Genomic DNA, 12,274 nt, shown 5'->3' on the forward strand with positions numbered 1-12,274 from the left:
AAGGGATTCATATGAATTACTGAAAAACATTTGTATGACATACATCTCTAGAAATACTCATTCTAATGCCCTTTTCTCTGTTAAGTACTATTCTGTAAAATGTTTAAGTCAGTGAGCTAGAAAATGCAATTTATCAGCTGCCCACCTCTACAATGACCATTCACTACCGTGCTTCAGTGACAATGGACAGGCAGAGGACCAAATTGGTTCCTATCAATTTCACCTGAACTAGTCCCTAATTCCATGATTTGTTTCTTCCCTTCCCCCTTCCCTGAACTGTGCCTTTCGTTCCTTACAAACTTCCCTTTATTCCTCCCCCCCCGCCCCCACCACTTTTTTAGTTCCATAATCTGTCATATTCTTCCTCTTCCAAAAGGAATTTACTAAATTCTTACAGATTCCTTTCCTAGGAAGTACACAGTCTCTGTGGCTAAAGGTCAACGAAAGCCCCTCTTTGTCCCCATGGGCTGGAGTTCCTGGCAGAGCTGCAGGAACACAGCCGTGAGGTTTGGCTCTAAACATGGCAGACTCGAGCTGACCGTGAGGGCAAACGCACTTATGCTTTATTGTCTCTTCCCAGGTGCATCCCCAGTGCCCCCAGCACAGCCCTGCCCCTTGGTAAATACTCCTATTGTTGACTAACATAAGTCTGAGTCTACCGAATCCAAAATGGCATCCTTTGGTTATATTTCAACCTGCAGACAGGTCCCAGTTGGCTTATACAATGTTTGCAGCTTTTTAAAAATGTGTCCACTTAATTACTCACTTATTGTTGTTCTTTGCATCACCTGGGACACAGCTTGACAATTTTTGAATCCTGCAGATTCTTTACATAGCGAGGTAATGCCCAAATCTTTGACATTGCTCCAGCTCTTATTTGCCTGTTTGACAAGTTTTCTAAAAAAATCATTCATATGTAAAAAAAAGTAACTGCAATTAAGATTTTATTTCATTCATGTCAGATATAACAAGTGCAACTTGAATGTACAAATTCTGAACAGAACATAAAAAGGAAAAAAAAAAACCCCGACAACGAAAAACTTATTTAAGCAGATTCATGCAAAGAAATGAAAGGGACATTGCAGATGTCATGGCCCTTTTGAATTATGACAAATGCAAAGGACTGCTAGTAGACTCCCAACGGGGGACATCAAAGGAAGTCCTATATCCGAGAAAATGAGGGCAACTAAGGAGAGAGGTGGAACTTGCCCCAGCATGCTACGAACTTACTTGCTACTCTTATAATAGCCCTCGATAAATGGCCCATCCTAGGAGTAGACATTACATCCAAAGGCTGATAAAATAATTTAACTATTGTGTTGGAAAGACATTCTTGGAAAAGAAACACTACTGCTAGCTGTTTCTAGGTAATCAAGGGCTTTCATTTAAAGTGCATCTGTACATTTATAAAACTTAGGTGAACCATTCTACAGAGAAAGGAACCTTTCCAAAATGGAGGTTCTTGAATAATTGCTTTGGGAAGTTGCCCCCTGGATCTGTGAGCCTTTAGAAGCTTTATGTTCTTTATGACCGCTGTTGCTTCCTCCCACCCTACCTTTTCAGTAAAATCCATACACTCTCTCTTCAGCCAACCCGAAGAAAACTTTTGGAGGAAGTTGAGTTCTGGGACAGAACTCTATATGGAGTAGTGTTCCCGTCGACAGAATGACCCCTTCAGCTCTGAAAAGCACCACAGCTACTTCATCGGCAATCAGAGAGAGGCTCGAGATCATCTCACAAATAGTTCAAGATCCTTACAAACACCCCCTCCCCCAATATAACTGCATATTCCTTTGACACCACTGGACTCTTGTAAATACATAGGGCACCACCATGTATAAGATTGATGCCATTCAAATACATCACCTAATTTATTTATATATTTTATTTTTCAATTCCATTATTTATATACACGTTTTTGGTAATTATAGTAAAGATGCTGGTGAAAAGTAATTTGTTTAACATTTCATAATGCGTGCAAAAGTAAAAACACTGATTTAAAGTAATTTTTACCACCGTCCAGCCCCAACAAATTATGACAAGCAGTTAGGCAATATCATGACTTGCAAAGTTATACTTAGCATAATGTTGCAATTCAAAATATGGCACAAGATGAACAATACAGGTAACAGTCCCACTGGCGAACCTCAGCCAGGTTTTGACTAATTTGGTTTCAGTTGAACTTGGATTATATAAAAAGGTTTCTGAAAGTACTGAAAAAGAAACAGTGTGCATGAAAGAGAATTCAACAATGTTTACAAAATGCCAAAAGTTCTTACTCTGACCCCCCCCTTTTACCATAAATAATTAATGAAGTCCCCTTCCCCCCACCCCCAAGCCTCAAAAAGATGTACAAAGATAAATTTAGCTCAGTGAACAGAACCAAAGGATGACCGCTGTTAGACAGTACTTGGTTAAAAGCCGAAGGACTTTCATAAGGATTCGTATATATTGTCTCTTGAGGAATATAAATAATCAGATAGCATCGCTCTTTTGAGTTTTGGAGACTTCTCGTGTAGGAGTTATAACTGTCCTTGTGCTTTGAATAAAACATGAGCTTTTAAAGCAGAAAGCTGATGGTATTCCAAATTCCCCATCTTCAAAGTTCATTGTGAGAGTTCTTTTCTGCAGCTTTGAACATCAGGATGGAATTGAAGATTTTGAGAGCAGGGCCCAACTTAATGCTCATAATTTTAACAATGTCTGTTTGGGTCATGAGCAGAAAGGCTTCTCCATCAATTTGCTACAATGGGAAGAAAAGACAAAAAAGATTATGACTCAGTCGGACGAGGTGGTGTGGCAAATAGGCGAAGCTGCGTTATCAGCCGTCTTCTGCACAGCACCACGAGAACGGCACAAATAGGAGCTCATGTGTGCCGACATTTACCAATTCATGAAGCTTTCTTATCGACAATAACCAAATGTGGACTGGAAGCAAAGTGAAAACGAAGTCATCTGAAAAATCGGCCTGCAGGAAAATGGGAGACGCCCGTATCTCCCCGTGATGACTCTGACTTAGGCAATGAGTCAAGCAGAATCTGGGAAACTCTGGGGTGCCTTAGATCCAGCTCCCATTATGGCAGTTTCTCAGATGAGAGAGGAGAATAAGCACACAGTAAGCACACAGCTGCTTGTGGATATAAACAAGGAATTTGGGCAAACGTGTTGGCTGCATGTTAACATTTTTTTAAAATAGCTTTCTGCATTAAAAAAACCTGATAAATAAGATTCATTTTTAGAGTGGCCACAATTACTCTTCACAGACAGAAAGAGAGTAGTAACTGACAAAGGCAATCAACAGTGTAGATGGAAACAGGAGATGAAGGTGACAAAGGTGGTGTGAAGAACTGCACACTAGGCTGACTGTATTACGTGGGTAACTGTGACCAACATCCTTCCTTGCTCTGAGTCTCTCTGAGAGTAAAACTCTCTGCTTCCACAGAATAGAAAACTTTGAGGTTTAAAGATACAGCTCTGAAGAAGATGTCTGTTTTAGTGGACAGAACAAAGTTAACAGTTTTTTTGTAAAGTTTTCAGGTTTGGAGACATTCCACCACCTTAAATAAATTGCTTTTCTTTCAGTTTTTCCATTTTACACAGAAAGTTAAAAAAAAAAAAAAAAGTAAGACACGCATTTGCTCTTTGCCTCAGAGTACGTCGGAAATTTTGACAGCAATGTACTGCTTTGAGGTGACTGCGTCTGTCCCAAGTTCATACATGGAAGTCCTAACTGCCAATAACCTGAGCACGTGACTTATTTGGAAACGGGGTTGCTGCAGATGTAGTTGGTTAGGATGAGATCATACTGGAGTATGGTGATCCAAGATGACTGATGTCCTGATACCAAGAGGAAATGTGGACACAGAGACAGACAAGTGTAGAGGGAAGATGATGTGAAGACAAAGATAGAACACCATCTAGGAGCCAGGGAGCGGGGCCTGGAACAGAGCCTTTCCTCTGCCTTCAGAAGGAAGCTACCCTGCTAATACCTTTCTTGCCTTCTCAGACTTCCAGACTCCAGAACTGGGAGGACAATACATCTCTACTGTTTAAGTTACTGGTTTATGGTTCTTGGTCATGGCAGCCCTACCTAGCAAACCAATACCACTCCAAATTCTGTACACAGTGTACCAAAGAAAGGCTGATATAATTTAGTAGCTGTTTAAGATTTTCTTCTTTTCTCTAAAAATACAACAAGCCTGAAAACCCTTTTAACTGATAAGAACTAGGGCCATCTTATGCAACTTTGAGTATTAATTATTTGGAAAAAGTTTCCTAATTCAGTAAGGAAACATCTTATTGTAATAAACTAGGAAGGAAAGACACCCCAAGGTTATTTTCCAAGTGAAGACAAATTCAGTGGCAAGTACGGGAAACGTTCCATTGTTTTGGGGGGAACATTTGCTCTGGTCTCGTTTGCTTGTGCTATGACAGTCCTCTGATCAATCAAGGCCAAGCAGAGAGTTAGATCTATTAACATTTCCCTCAACGGACAAGGCAGACCTTAGTAGGATATATGGTCCGAGAGAAGTCTTCTAAGTCATTAACGAAAATGTCAAATAACATCCCAGTTCCCAAGGAGCTCATTACAAAGGTGGAATTGTTTATTATGACATTGGGCCCTACTGAGCCTCCTTCTGAGATTATATAAGAATTTAACATGACCAATGACTGATGAAAAGAAACAGTCTGAGAGGAAATGGCAAGGCTGGAATCTGAAAGCTGGGAGTGGGGGGAGAAGGTGAAGTTCGGTAGATTGTTCTGAAGGTTCCACCGGAAAGAAAAAGTCATCCCAAGGCCAGTGCTGGCCCGTATATTTCACACATGTTGCTTCAAAGTGTGACCAGACCTACACACCTCCACTGGAAGGAAGTAAACTTAATTGGAGAAAATCCTTTCTAAAAACAGTGATCAGGGACGCCTGGGTGGCTCAGTTGGTTGGACGACTGCCTTCGGCTCAGGGCGTGATCCTGGAGTCCCGGGATCGAGTCCCGCATCGGGCTCCCAGCTCCATGGGGAGTCTGCTTCGCTCTCTGACCTTCTCCTCGCTCGTGCTCTCTCTCACTGTCTCTCTCTCTCTCAAATAAATAAATAAAATCTTAAAAAATAAATAAATAAATAAATAAATAAAATAAAACCAGTGATCACTGCGATGTAATACTGGGCTTGTTTCTTGTTTGCTTTTGTAATGTGCACACACTGGTCTGACTCCAGAGGTGAGGTATGTGGCTCCAGGCCCAAAACTCCAAAGGAAGATTTGGAACTCAGGGTGTTCTGGCCTTCCATTTCATTACTATTATTTTGCACCCATGGTTCTTTGCCCAATGTTTTAACTGCAAATCACAGTGACATGCTATGTTCACGCAACAAAAACTTATTAAACATCTATTACATCCTTGACACTCTTCTTGGGGATGCACGTACAGAAGAGAGTAAGAGATACGGGCAAAAACAAGCAAGGAAAGAAGCCAAAACTCCTTGTGAAGTTTACATTCTAGTAGTGGAAGACAGACTGTGAGCAGAAAATATAAGAAATAAGCAACTTAATTAGTAATGAATCGACAGTAATCCATTCTAAAAGGCGATTCATGCTGTGAAGAGGACAGCTTGGTGGGGAGATGACAGGACAGCAGGGACAGGAATGGATGACTGAGAAGGTGGCATCTGAGCCAAGGGGGTGTGTCACGTGAACATCTGGAGGAAGAACATTCCACACAGGGAAGAGCCAGAACACGCCTGGACGATTATGAGACTGGCAAGGAGGCCAGTGTGCGGGAACAGTGTAAGCCAGGGATGGAGGAGACAGAGGTCAGGAGGTTCTCACTTCGCTCCAGGTCATGGGGTTATCAGACTGCAGACCCTTGTGAGGATTTTTGTTTTTATTCTGATTTACTACTGAAGGCTAGGAATGGAAGAGGGACATGACTGTGTTCATTTTTAGCAGGGTCCCCTGGCTAGGCTGGGAACAGAGGAGCAGAAAGAGAAGGAGGGAGACTACTTAGGAGGTGACAGCATTAATCCAGGTGGGAGATGGTGGGGGCTCAGACCAGTGGTGAAGGCAAAGGAACCCAGAAAGTCAGAATCCTTACCTGTTCTTAAATTATACCTAGTAGGATTTTCAACAGATTGGATGTGGAGTGTACAGGAGAATGTGAAGTCAAGCATGGTTCAAGTAACAGCCCATCCTAACCCTTGGACTGTGCTTCTTAGAGATAGATGACTTATAGACTTTAGATTTTTGGTTTACTTCTAAGCCAAAAAACCAGCACCTGCTAACCTTGCGAGATACGATTTTCACAAGAAATTATAGGATGAATGAATAAGGGAATGAATGATTATGTGAGTAACACATGTGGACAGTGGACATTCAGTGTCTCACTCCTTACAAGGAGGACACTGAGGATACTGATGCCCGAGGAACATCTCCAGAGATATTATGCCATGAAGAGAAAATGTATTCAAAGAAGTATCATATTTGAATATGTACTTGAATCTTAAACTAAGTAACAAAGCAAATCCACACAGATTGTCTGCATATGAACAGAGCCAGAAAGAGAATTTACAAAATGGATGTGCTATAAATTTATTCTTAAAAATGTTTTATCATTTTCACAGGTAATAACTACATGACTGTTTTTTCAAAGAAAGAACCACCATTCCCTGCAGGTGTCTCAATCTGTTTGGGGACTGAAAATTAATGGGCTGTGGTCCATGAAGACACTTAGAATTTAGGAGTTAAGAAGCCCCCAAATCTGAGTAACTATCAATTACAGATCAACTAAAAAGAAGGAAAAAAGTTCTTGAAATAAGAACATAAATCAGAGAAAAAAGGATGTTGAAAATAAGATGCCTATATGTTTTAATGGGCACCCACCTAAAGCCTAACGACACCTCTTAGTGTAACGACACTGAAGCCCAGTGCTTGCATTCTTAGCTGTCCTGATACCTTTGCAAGGCTCTTAATTGAAAGTGTGCTATTCTTAGCTGCTGAGGCTAAACAGAGAGGTAAACAAGGCATATATACTTGTAACTGTAGACAGCAGATGTGGAGAAAGCCTTCTGAGATTACTTGGTCTTCTTTCCATCTTCCCGTAGCCAAGATGGACTGAAAATTGACTGCTTTCTTTGGAGAAACTGACTGGCAAGGGCTTATTTTTAAAGGTCTCAAGTGAGAAGAGTCTCCTGCTGTGCTCAAATCGAATGACTTCTAGGTAGAGCCGACTTCTTTTTTGTTCTAATGCTCAATATAGGTCGTAACATCATTAATCACCTCTTCTATTGAAGCTTTGGGCAGGCACATGAAAACAACTAATATAATCTGCCAACTGCAGACTGTAATGAATATCAGTTGTTATAAACATTACTGAGATAGGTATAAGATCTAAGGGGTTATTTTAGCAATAACAGTAATGCTTATTATAACATTAAATGAATTTAATTTAGGTGTTGTTAAAATGATGTTTGAAAATAAAGGGAACTCATTTCATATTAGTAAAAATAAAATGTTGCTTATTTCTTCCTACGTTATAAACTATGCAAATGCATACTATGAATTTTCTGTGTGTGTGTGTGTGTTTAAGTAGGCTCCATGGTGGGCCTGAACCCACGACCCTCAGATCAAGACCTGAGCTGAGATCAAGAGTTGGATACTCAACCGACTCAACTCTGAACCACCCAGGCACCACCCCGCCTTTTATAAAAAAAATAATGACTCTATAGTGCTGTTGCTACAGAGCATCATGAAATGGTACAAACATTTCTGCCATACCTAATCTCAGACAAAGACATTTTTTATACAAATGACTAATACTGCTGTTTAGACAACTCCATACCAATCTGTCAATTTCGACACACTCCATCTCATCCCTCTTCTGCCAATTCAGAATACCTCACCGTTCACTGCAGTTCAGTGTTCTGATCCCACCAAGTAACAGACTGCAACTCAGTGGAATACTTACTTCATCTTTGAACACCTTTCCATGTTCTTCACACCCAGGTAAGCTCTGTATGAATTCTGACACCTGTCAAATATGAGATAAAAATTCCAGTTTAAAAAGGAAGGCAGAATGTAAACGTTACGAGTTTAAAATATTTCACCTATATGTTTTAGTTGCTTTTCTCAGAACAATTTCTCCTCTTTCAGAAAAAAAGACTAAACCCCACATGCATTCACTGCATTCACACCCCGCCCTGAAGAACACACCGCTCGAACTGCCCTTGGCAGACAAAGAAAAGAAAATACACCTCATCCGTGCTCCACTTGGACACTTTACTGGCAGGGATTCCGGCTACGGTGGGAAGAAGTTTGCTCTGCTGCTCCCAGCGCAAGGGCAGACATGGGATCGGGGACTTGAAGGACAGAAAGACAGCTGATCGACGCTGAGCCTGCTGTACGCTAGGTTCTTCCCGGGCACCTGGTTGATTGAAACAAATGGGAAATCACACTCTGAAGAAGCAGCAAAAAAAAAAAAAAAAAAAAAGAGCCTCAAATGCCATGTGTCTCCCCCAAATAATGTTGGTGGGGGCTGGTTTAGGTTAAAGCACTGCTTCCTTTCAACATTATATTCATTGAATAATTACACTTTCCTTTTTCATTACTCCAGGTCACCATAAGAAACAACTTGTAAATTCAACTCACATGTCTGCTGTGTTACCCATTATAGAAGATGGGTCACGTTCGCAACACAGCCTCTTTAATGTTTCATGGAAGATCCTTGCCTCTGAGCTTCACGGGCAAGGAAAATGACTCTCACCTCAGGAACTAGTTCTGTTTCCCTTTCGGCTGTGGATGTCCTAAAGGTAATAATGGTCAAGTTGTGTGCTGAAGTCCAGCCCCTGTCGTTACCGTGTACTACCATACCTCTTTCCTTTCATCTCGTCCTGCATTCTTTTTTCAATTTCTGTTTACCAATCACATTAGCCAACTTAATTTTTTTGACAGTGATATGAAATTATTACAATAAAAATGAAACCACAGAAAGGCAAATAAATGCTTTTGTCATTCTTATTTTGGTGGAGATAAAAATTAAAGGTATAGAATATTCCATTTATCTTCTAAACCCAAGCCTATTTACTGCTGCTCTCCTAAAATCACCATTTTTTAGTAAATGATTTTATGTCACTGGGACTCCTAAATCTTGTCAATAATTATCTCCTTAAGATCCTTTAGAACATAAATCTTTTTTGAAAACTACTTACTCAAAGCCCATCAGAAGAAAGGCACCTCCCCTAACATTGACGCTTCTCCACCCCTATACCAGCCCACAGTGAATAATTCAGATACTTCAATTCTACTATCTTTGCCAAATGGTTACCTAGTTTAGGCTTTTGTAGCTCTGGGAAAATTTTAAACTATTTTGTATCACCAAGAATATTTTAAACTTTATTTTTTTGAAGAGTAAGATTTACAGAAATGTAGATAAATCATACTGTACCGCTCAAAGAATTTTCACAGTGACCACATCAGGGTCAAGAAACAACATGGCAGCATGCTGAGAGCCTCCCTATGCCCCCTTCTAATCACACCCCAGCCAGCAAGGGTGACCCCTTTCCTGACTTCCAACACCAAGGCTCTTTAACCCCCTCTGAATTACATTCAGATGAAAACCTTGGTGTTTCGCTTCTTTCTCTCAACAGCACGTCTGGGAGACGCATCCGCATCGCTTGCTTTCTGTGGTTGTAGTTTGCCTGCTCTTTGCTGCATAGTTTTTCATTGTTACGAATCTTGCACAATGAATCTGGAATTAATGGACAGTGGAGTTGTTCTTAATTTTTGCCTATTATCAACAGTGCTGCTATGAGGATTCTTGTCCATGTCTTTTCATGAACATATGTATATGTTTCTGTTATATAAACATACATATAATGCATATATATATAAATATATATGTATAATATATATATATATTACTGAAACTTTGAGCTTACCGAGTTTGCGTACATTCAACGTTAGCAAATTCTGCCAGTTTTCCAAAGTACTTGCACGATATGCACCTACTAATAGTGTAAGAATGTTACAAATCTTTTATGTCCTCAAGGACATGTGGACAAGGACATCGTCCAGCTTCTTCATTTTGACTATCTTGGTGAATTTGCTGTGGTATCATATTGTGGTGATAACTGCATTTACCTGACGACTAATGAAGTTGACAATCTTTTCCCAAGTTTATTGGCCAAATGGGGAACCTCCTTTGTGAAGCTGTTTTATGCCTATTTTTTTCATTGGGTCATCTTGCCTTTTTTCTTTTTACTGATTTGTAGAAGTTACCTATGCATACTCTGGATAGGAATCCTTTGCTGGAAATATTAACATCTTCCACTCTTGCCTTCCGTTTTTACTCTCTTAATACAGTCTTGTACGTCTACTGAAGAACTCCGTGCTTTCTTCAAGGTCCTGAAGTTAGTCTCCTCTGTTTCCCGTTGAGTACTTCATGTTTTATCTCACAATCTATCTGAACTTTATTTTTGTATGGGGTGACATAAGGCTTGCCATTCCTAATGGTTTTTTTCCACAGGGAGTTCTAATTCCCCCAACACGATTTACTGAAAAGACCATCCTTTCCCCAGTGTACTGCATACAGTTCTGCTCTAACATAAACATGTGTGTCCAGATTCTCCACTCTGTTGCACCAGTCTCTTTATGCTGACCTTCAAGGTTTTATTTACCACCACTTTAAAAGTGTCCTGATGTCCGTGATCTAGTTCTTCTTCAATATCCTTATCTCTTTGCATCTCCACATAAAATTTAGAACCGGCTTGCAAAAAAAAAAAAAAAAAAAAAAAAAAGCTAGGATTTTGATGTAGATTACTACTGAATATAGACTGATTTGATCCCGAGAAACACCTTCACAATATCCAGCCCCCCAATCCAAGAACAAGGTATATTGCTCTGTTTCTTTGGGACTTCTTTACTAGTTCTCTTTGACCTTTTGTCATTTTCATTACAGGTCTTGCATATCTTTTGTTAAATGTATTCCTCTGTGCCTGAAGTTTTCTGTTGTATTAATAAATAGCACAGCTTCTTAAAAATTTATTTCCTATTGTTCTACTGTGGTTCTTTAATAACTTTTATCTTAAACTAGCCTAATCTGAATTTTGAAATGTTCTGAATATTAGAAAATAACTTAAAAGTAATTATTAGGGGGAAAAAAACTCATACAGAAAAATCTATCTGTCCCACATGAAACATTTCAATTCTTCAAATACTTTTAAAAAAATCCATCATGGTGGGCACCTGGGTGGCTCAGTTGTTGGGTGTCTGCCTTCAGCTTGGGTCATGGTCTCAGGGTCCTGGGATCAAGCCCTGCATTAGGCTCCCCGCTCAGCGGGAGGCCTACATCTCCCTCTCTCATTCCCCCTCCTTGTCTTCCCTCACTCGCTGTCTCTCTCTCTCTCTCTCTCTCTGTCAAATAAATAAATAAATAAATAAAATCTTTAAAAAAAAAAATCCATCATGGTACTTCTTGCCCCGTTTTTTTTTTTTTCCTTCTTGCCCCATTTCTTTTAATGAATCTCATATGACTGATTATGAGGTTTTAGGCTCTTATCCTGTTCTACTGATTATGTTATGAGCCAAACATATAAGACTGTAACAGTTTTTATTTTTTTATTCTTTTTAAGTTTCTCACAGAGCTCAAGATGTTTTTGTTTAGCATAAACATAGGGTATTTAAAAACATTTCTTAATTTGAGACACTACCAAGAGTTTAGCAATTATTTGAAATATGGTATTTGTAAAATCTTTCACGGGGCAGGCTAGTATGAAGTGGTGAGATTTCCAGTTCCACAGGAGAGTGACACTACAGAGCCCACTTTATGGGTTGTCTATCCTCTAATTGCTTGCCACCTAAGTGTCAGTCTTTTCCAAAGTGGTACATTTATGATACAAATGTCTCTATTCTACTAACACTTGCCACCTTTCGCTCCTTCACAGCAGTTCCATTCTATTTCCTCCTAAAGCTATCGTATTAAGTTCATTTCCAATGTTGCTAACATCATTACTCTTTAGAAAAAAAAATGAGGGGTGCCTGGGAGGCTCAGTGGGTTAAACCTCTGCCTTCAGCTCAGGTCATGATCCCAGGGCCCTGGGATCGAGCCCCGAACGGGGCTCTCTGCTAAGCAGGGAGCCTGCTTCCCCTCTCTCTTTGCCTGCCTCTCTGCCTACTTGTGATCACTCTTTGTCAACTAAATAAATAAAATCTTTAAAAAATAAAATAAAATAAAATAATAAAATAAAATAAAAACAACCGAGCCATAGAAGAAATGACTAAAACCCC

The 12,274-nt window shown here is 39.9% G+C and overlaps 1 protein-coding gene across 3 annotated transcripts in view; it reads right to left on the reverse strand.

Annotated features, from left to right (window-relative positions):
• Positions 1–927: 927 nt before the first annotated feature.
• Positions 928–12,274, reverse strand: part of L3MBTL3 (L3MBTL histone methyl-lysine binding protein 3) — a 111,781-nt gene continuing 100,434 nt past the window's right edge. For all 3 annotated transcript variants that reach the window (XM_044249080.1, XM_044249087.1, XM_044249070.1), the window contains 3 exons: positions 8,245–8,414; positions 7,959–8,021; positions 928–2,743 (listed from right to left, as the gene is read on the reverse strand). In XM_044249080.1, the coding sequence (XP_044105015.1) occupies positions 2,600–2,743; positions 7,959–8,021; positions 8,245–8,414 (377 nt within the window). In that variant the 3' untranslated portion in view covers positions 928–2,599. The remainder of the gene's footprint in view (positions 2,744–7,958; positions 8,022–8,244; positions 8,415–12,274) is intronic.

The sequence above is a fragment of the Neovison vison genome, chromosome 1 (assembly GCF_020171115.1).
Source record: "Neovison vison isolate M4711 chromosome 1, ASM_NN_V1, whole genome shotgun sequence".
Lineage (NCBI taxonomy): Eukaryota > Metazoa > Chordata > Mammalia > Carnivora > Mustelidae > Neogale > Neogale vison.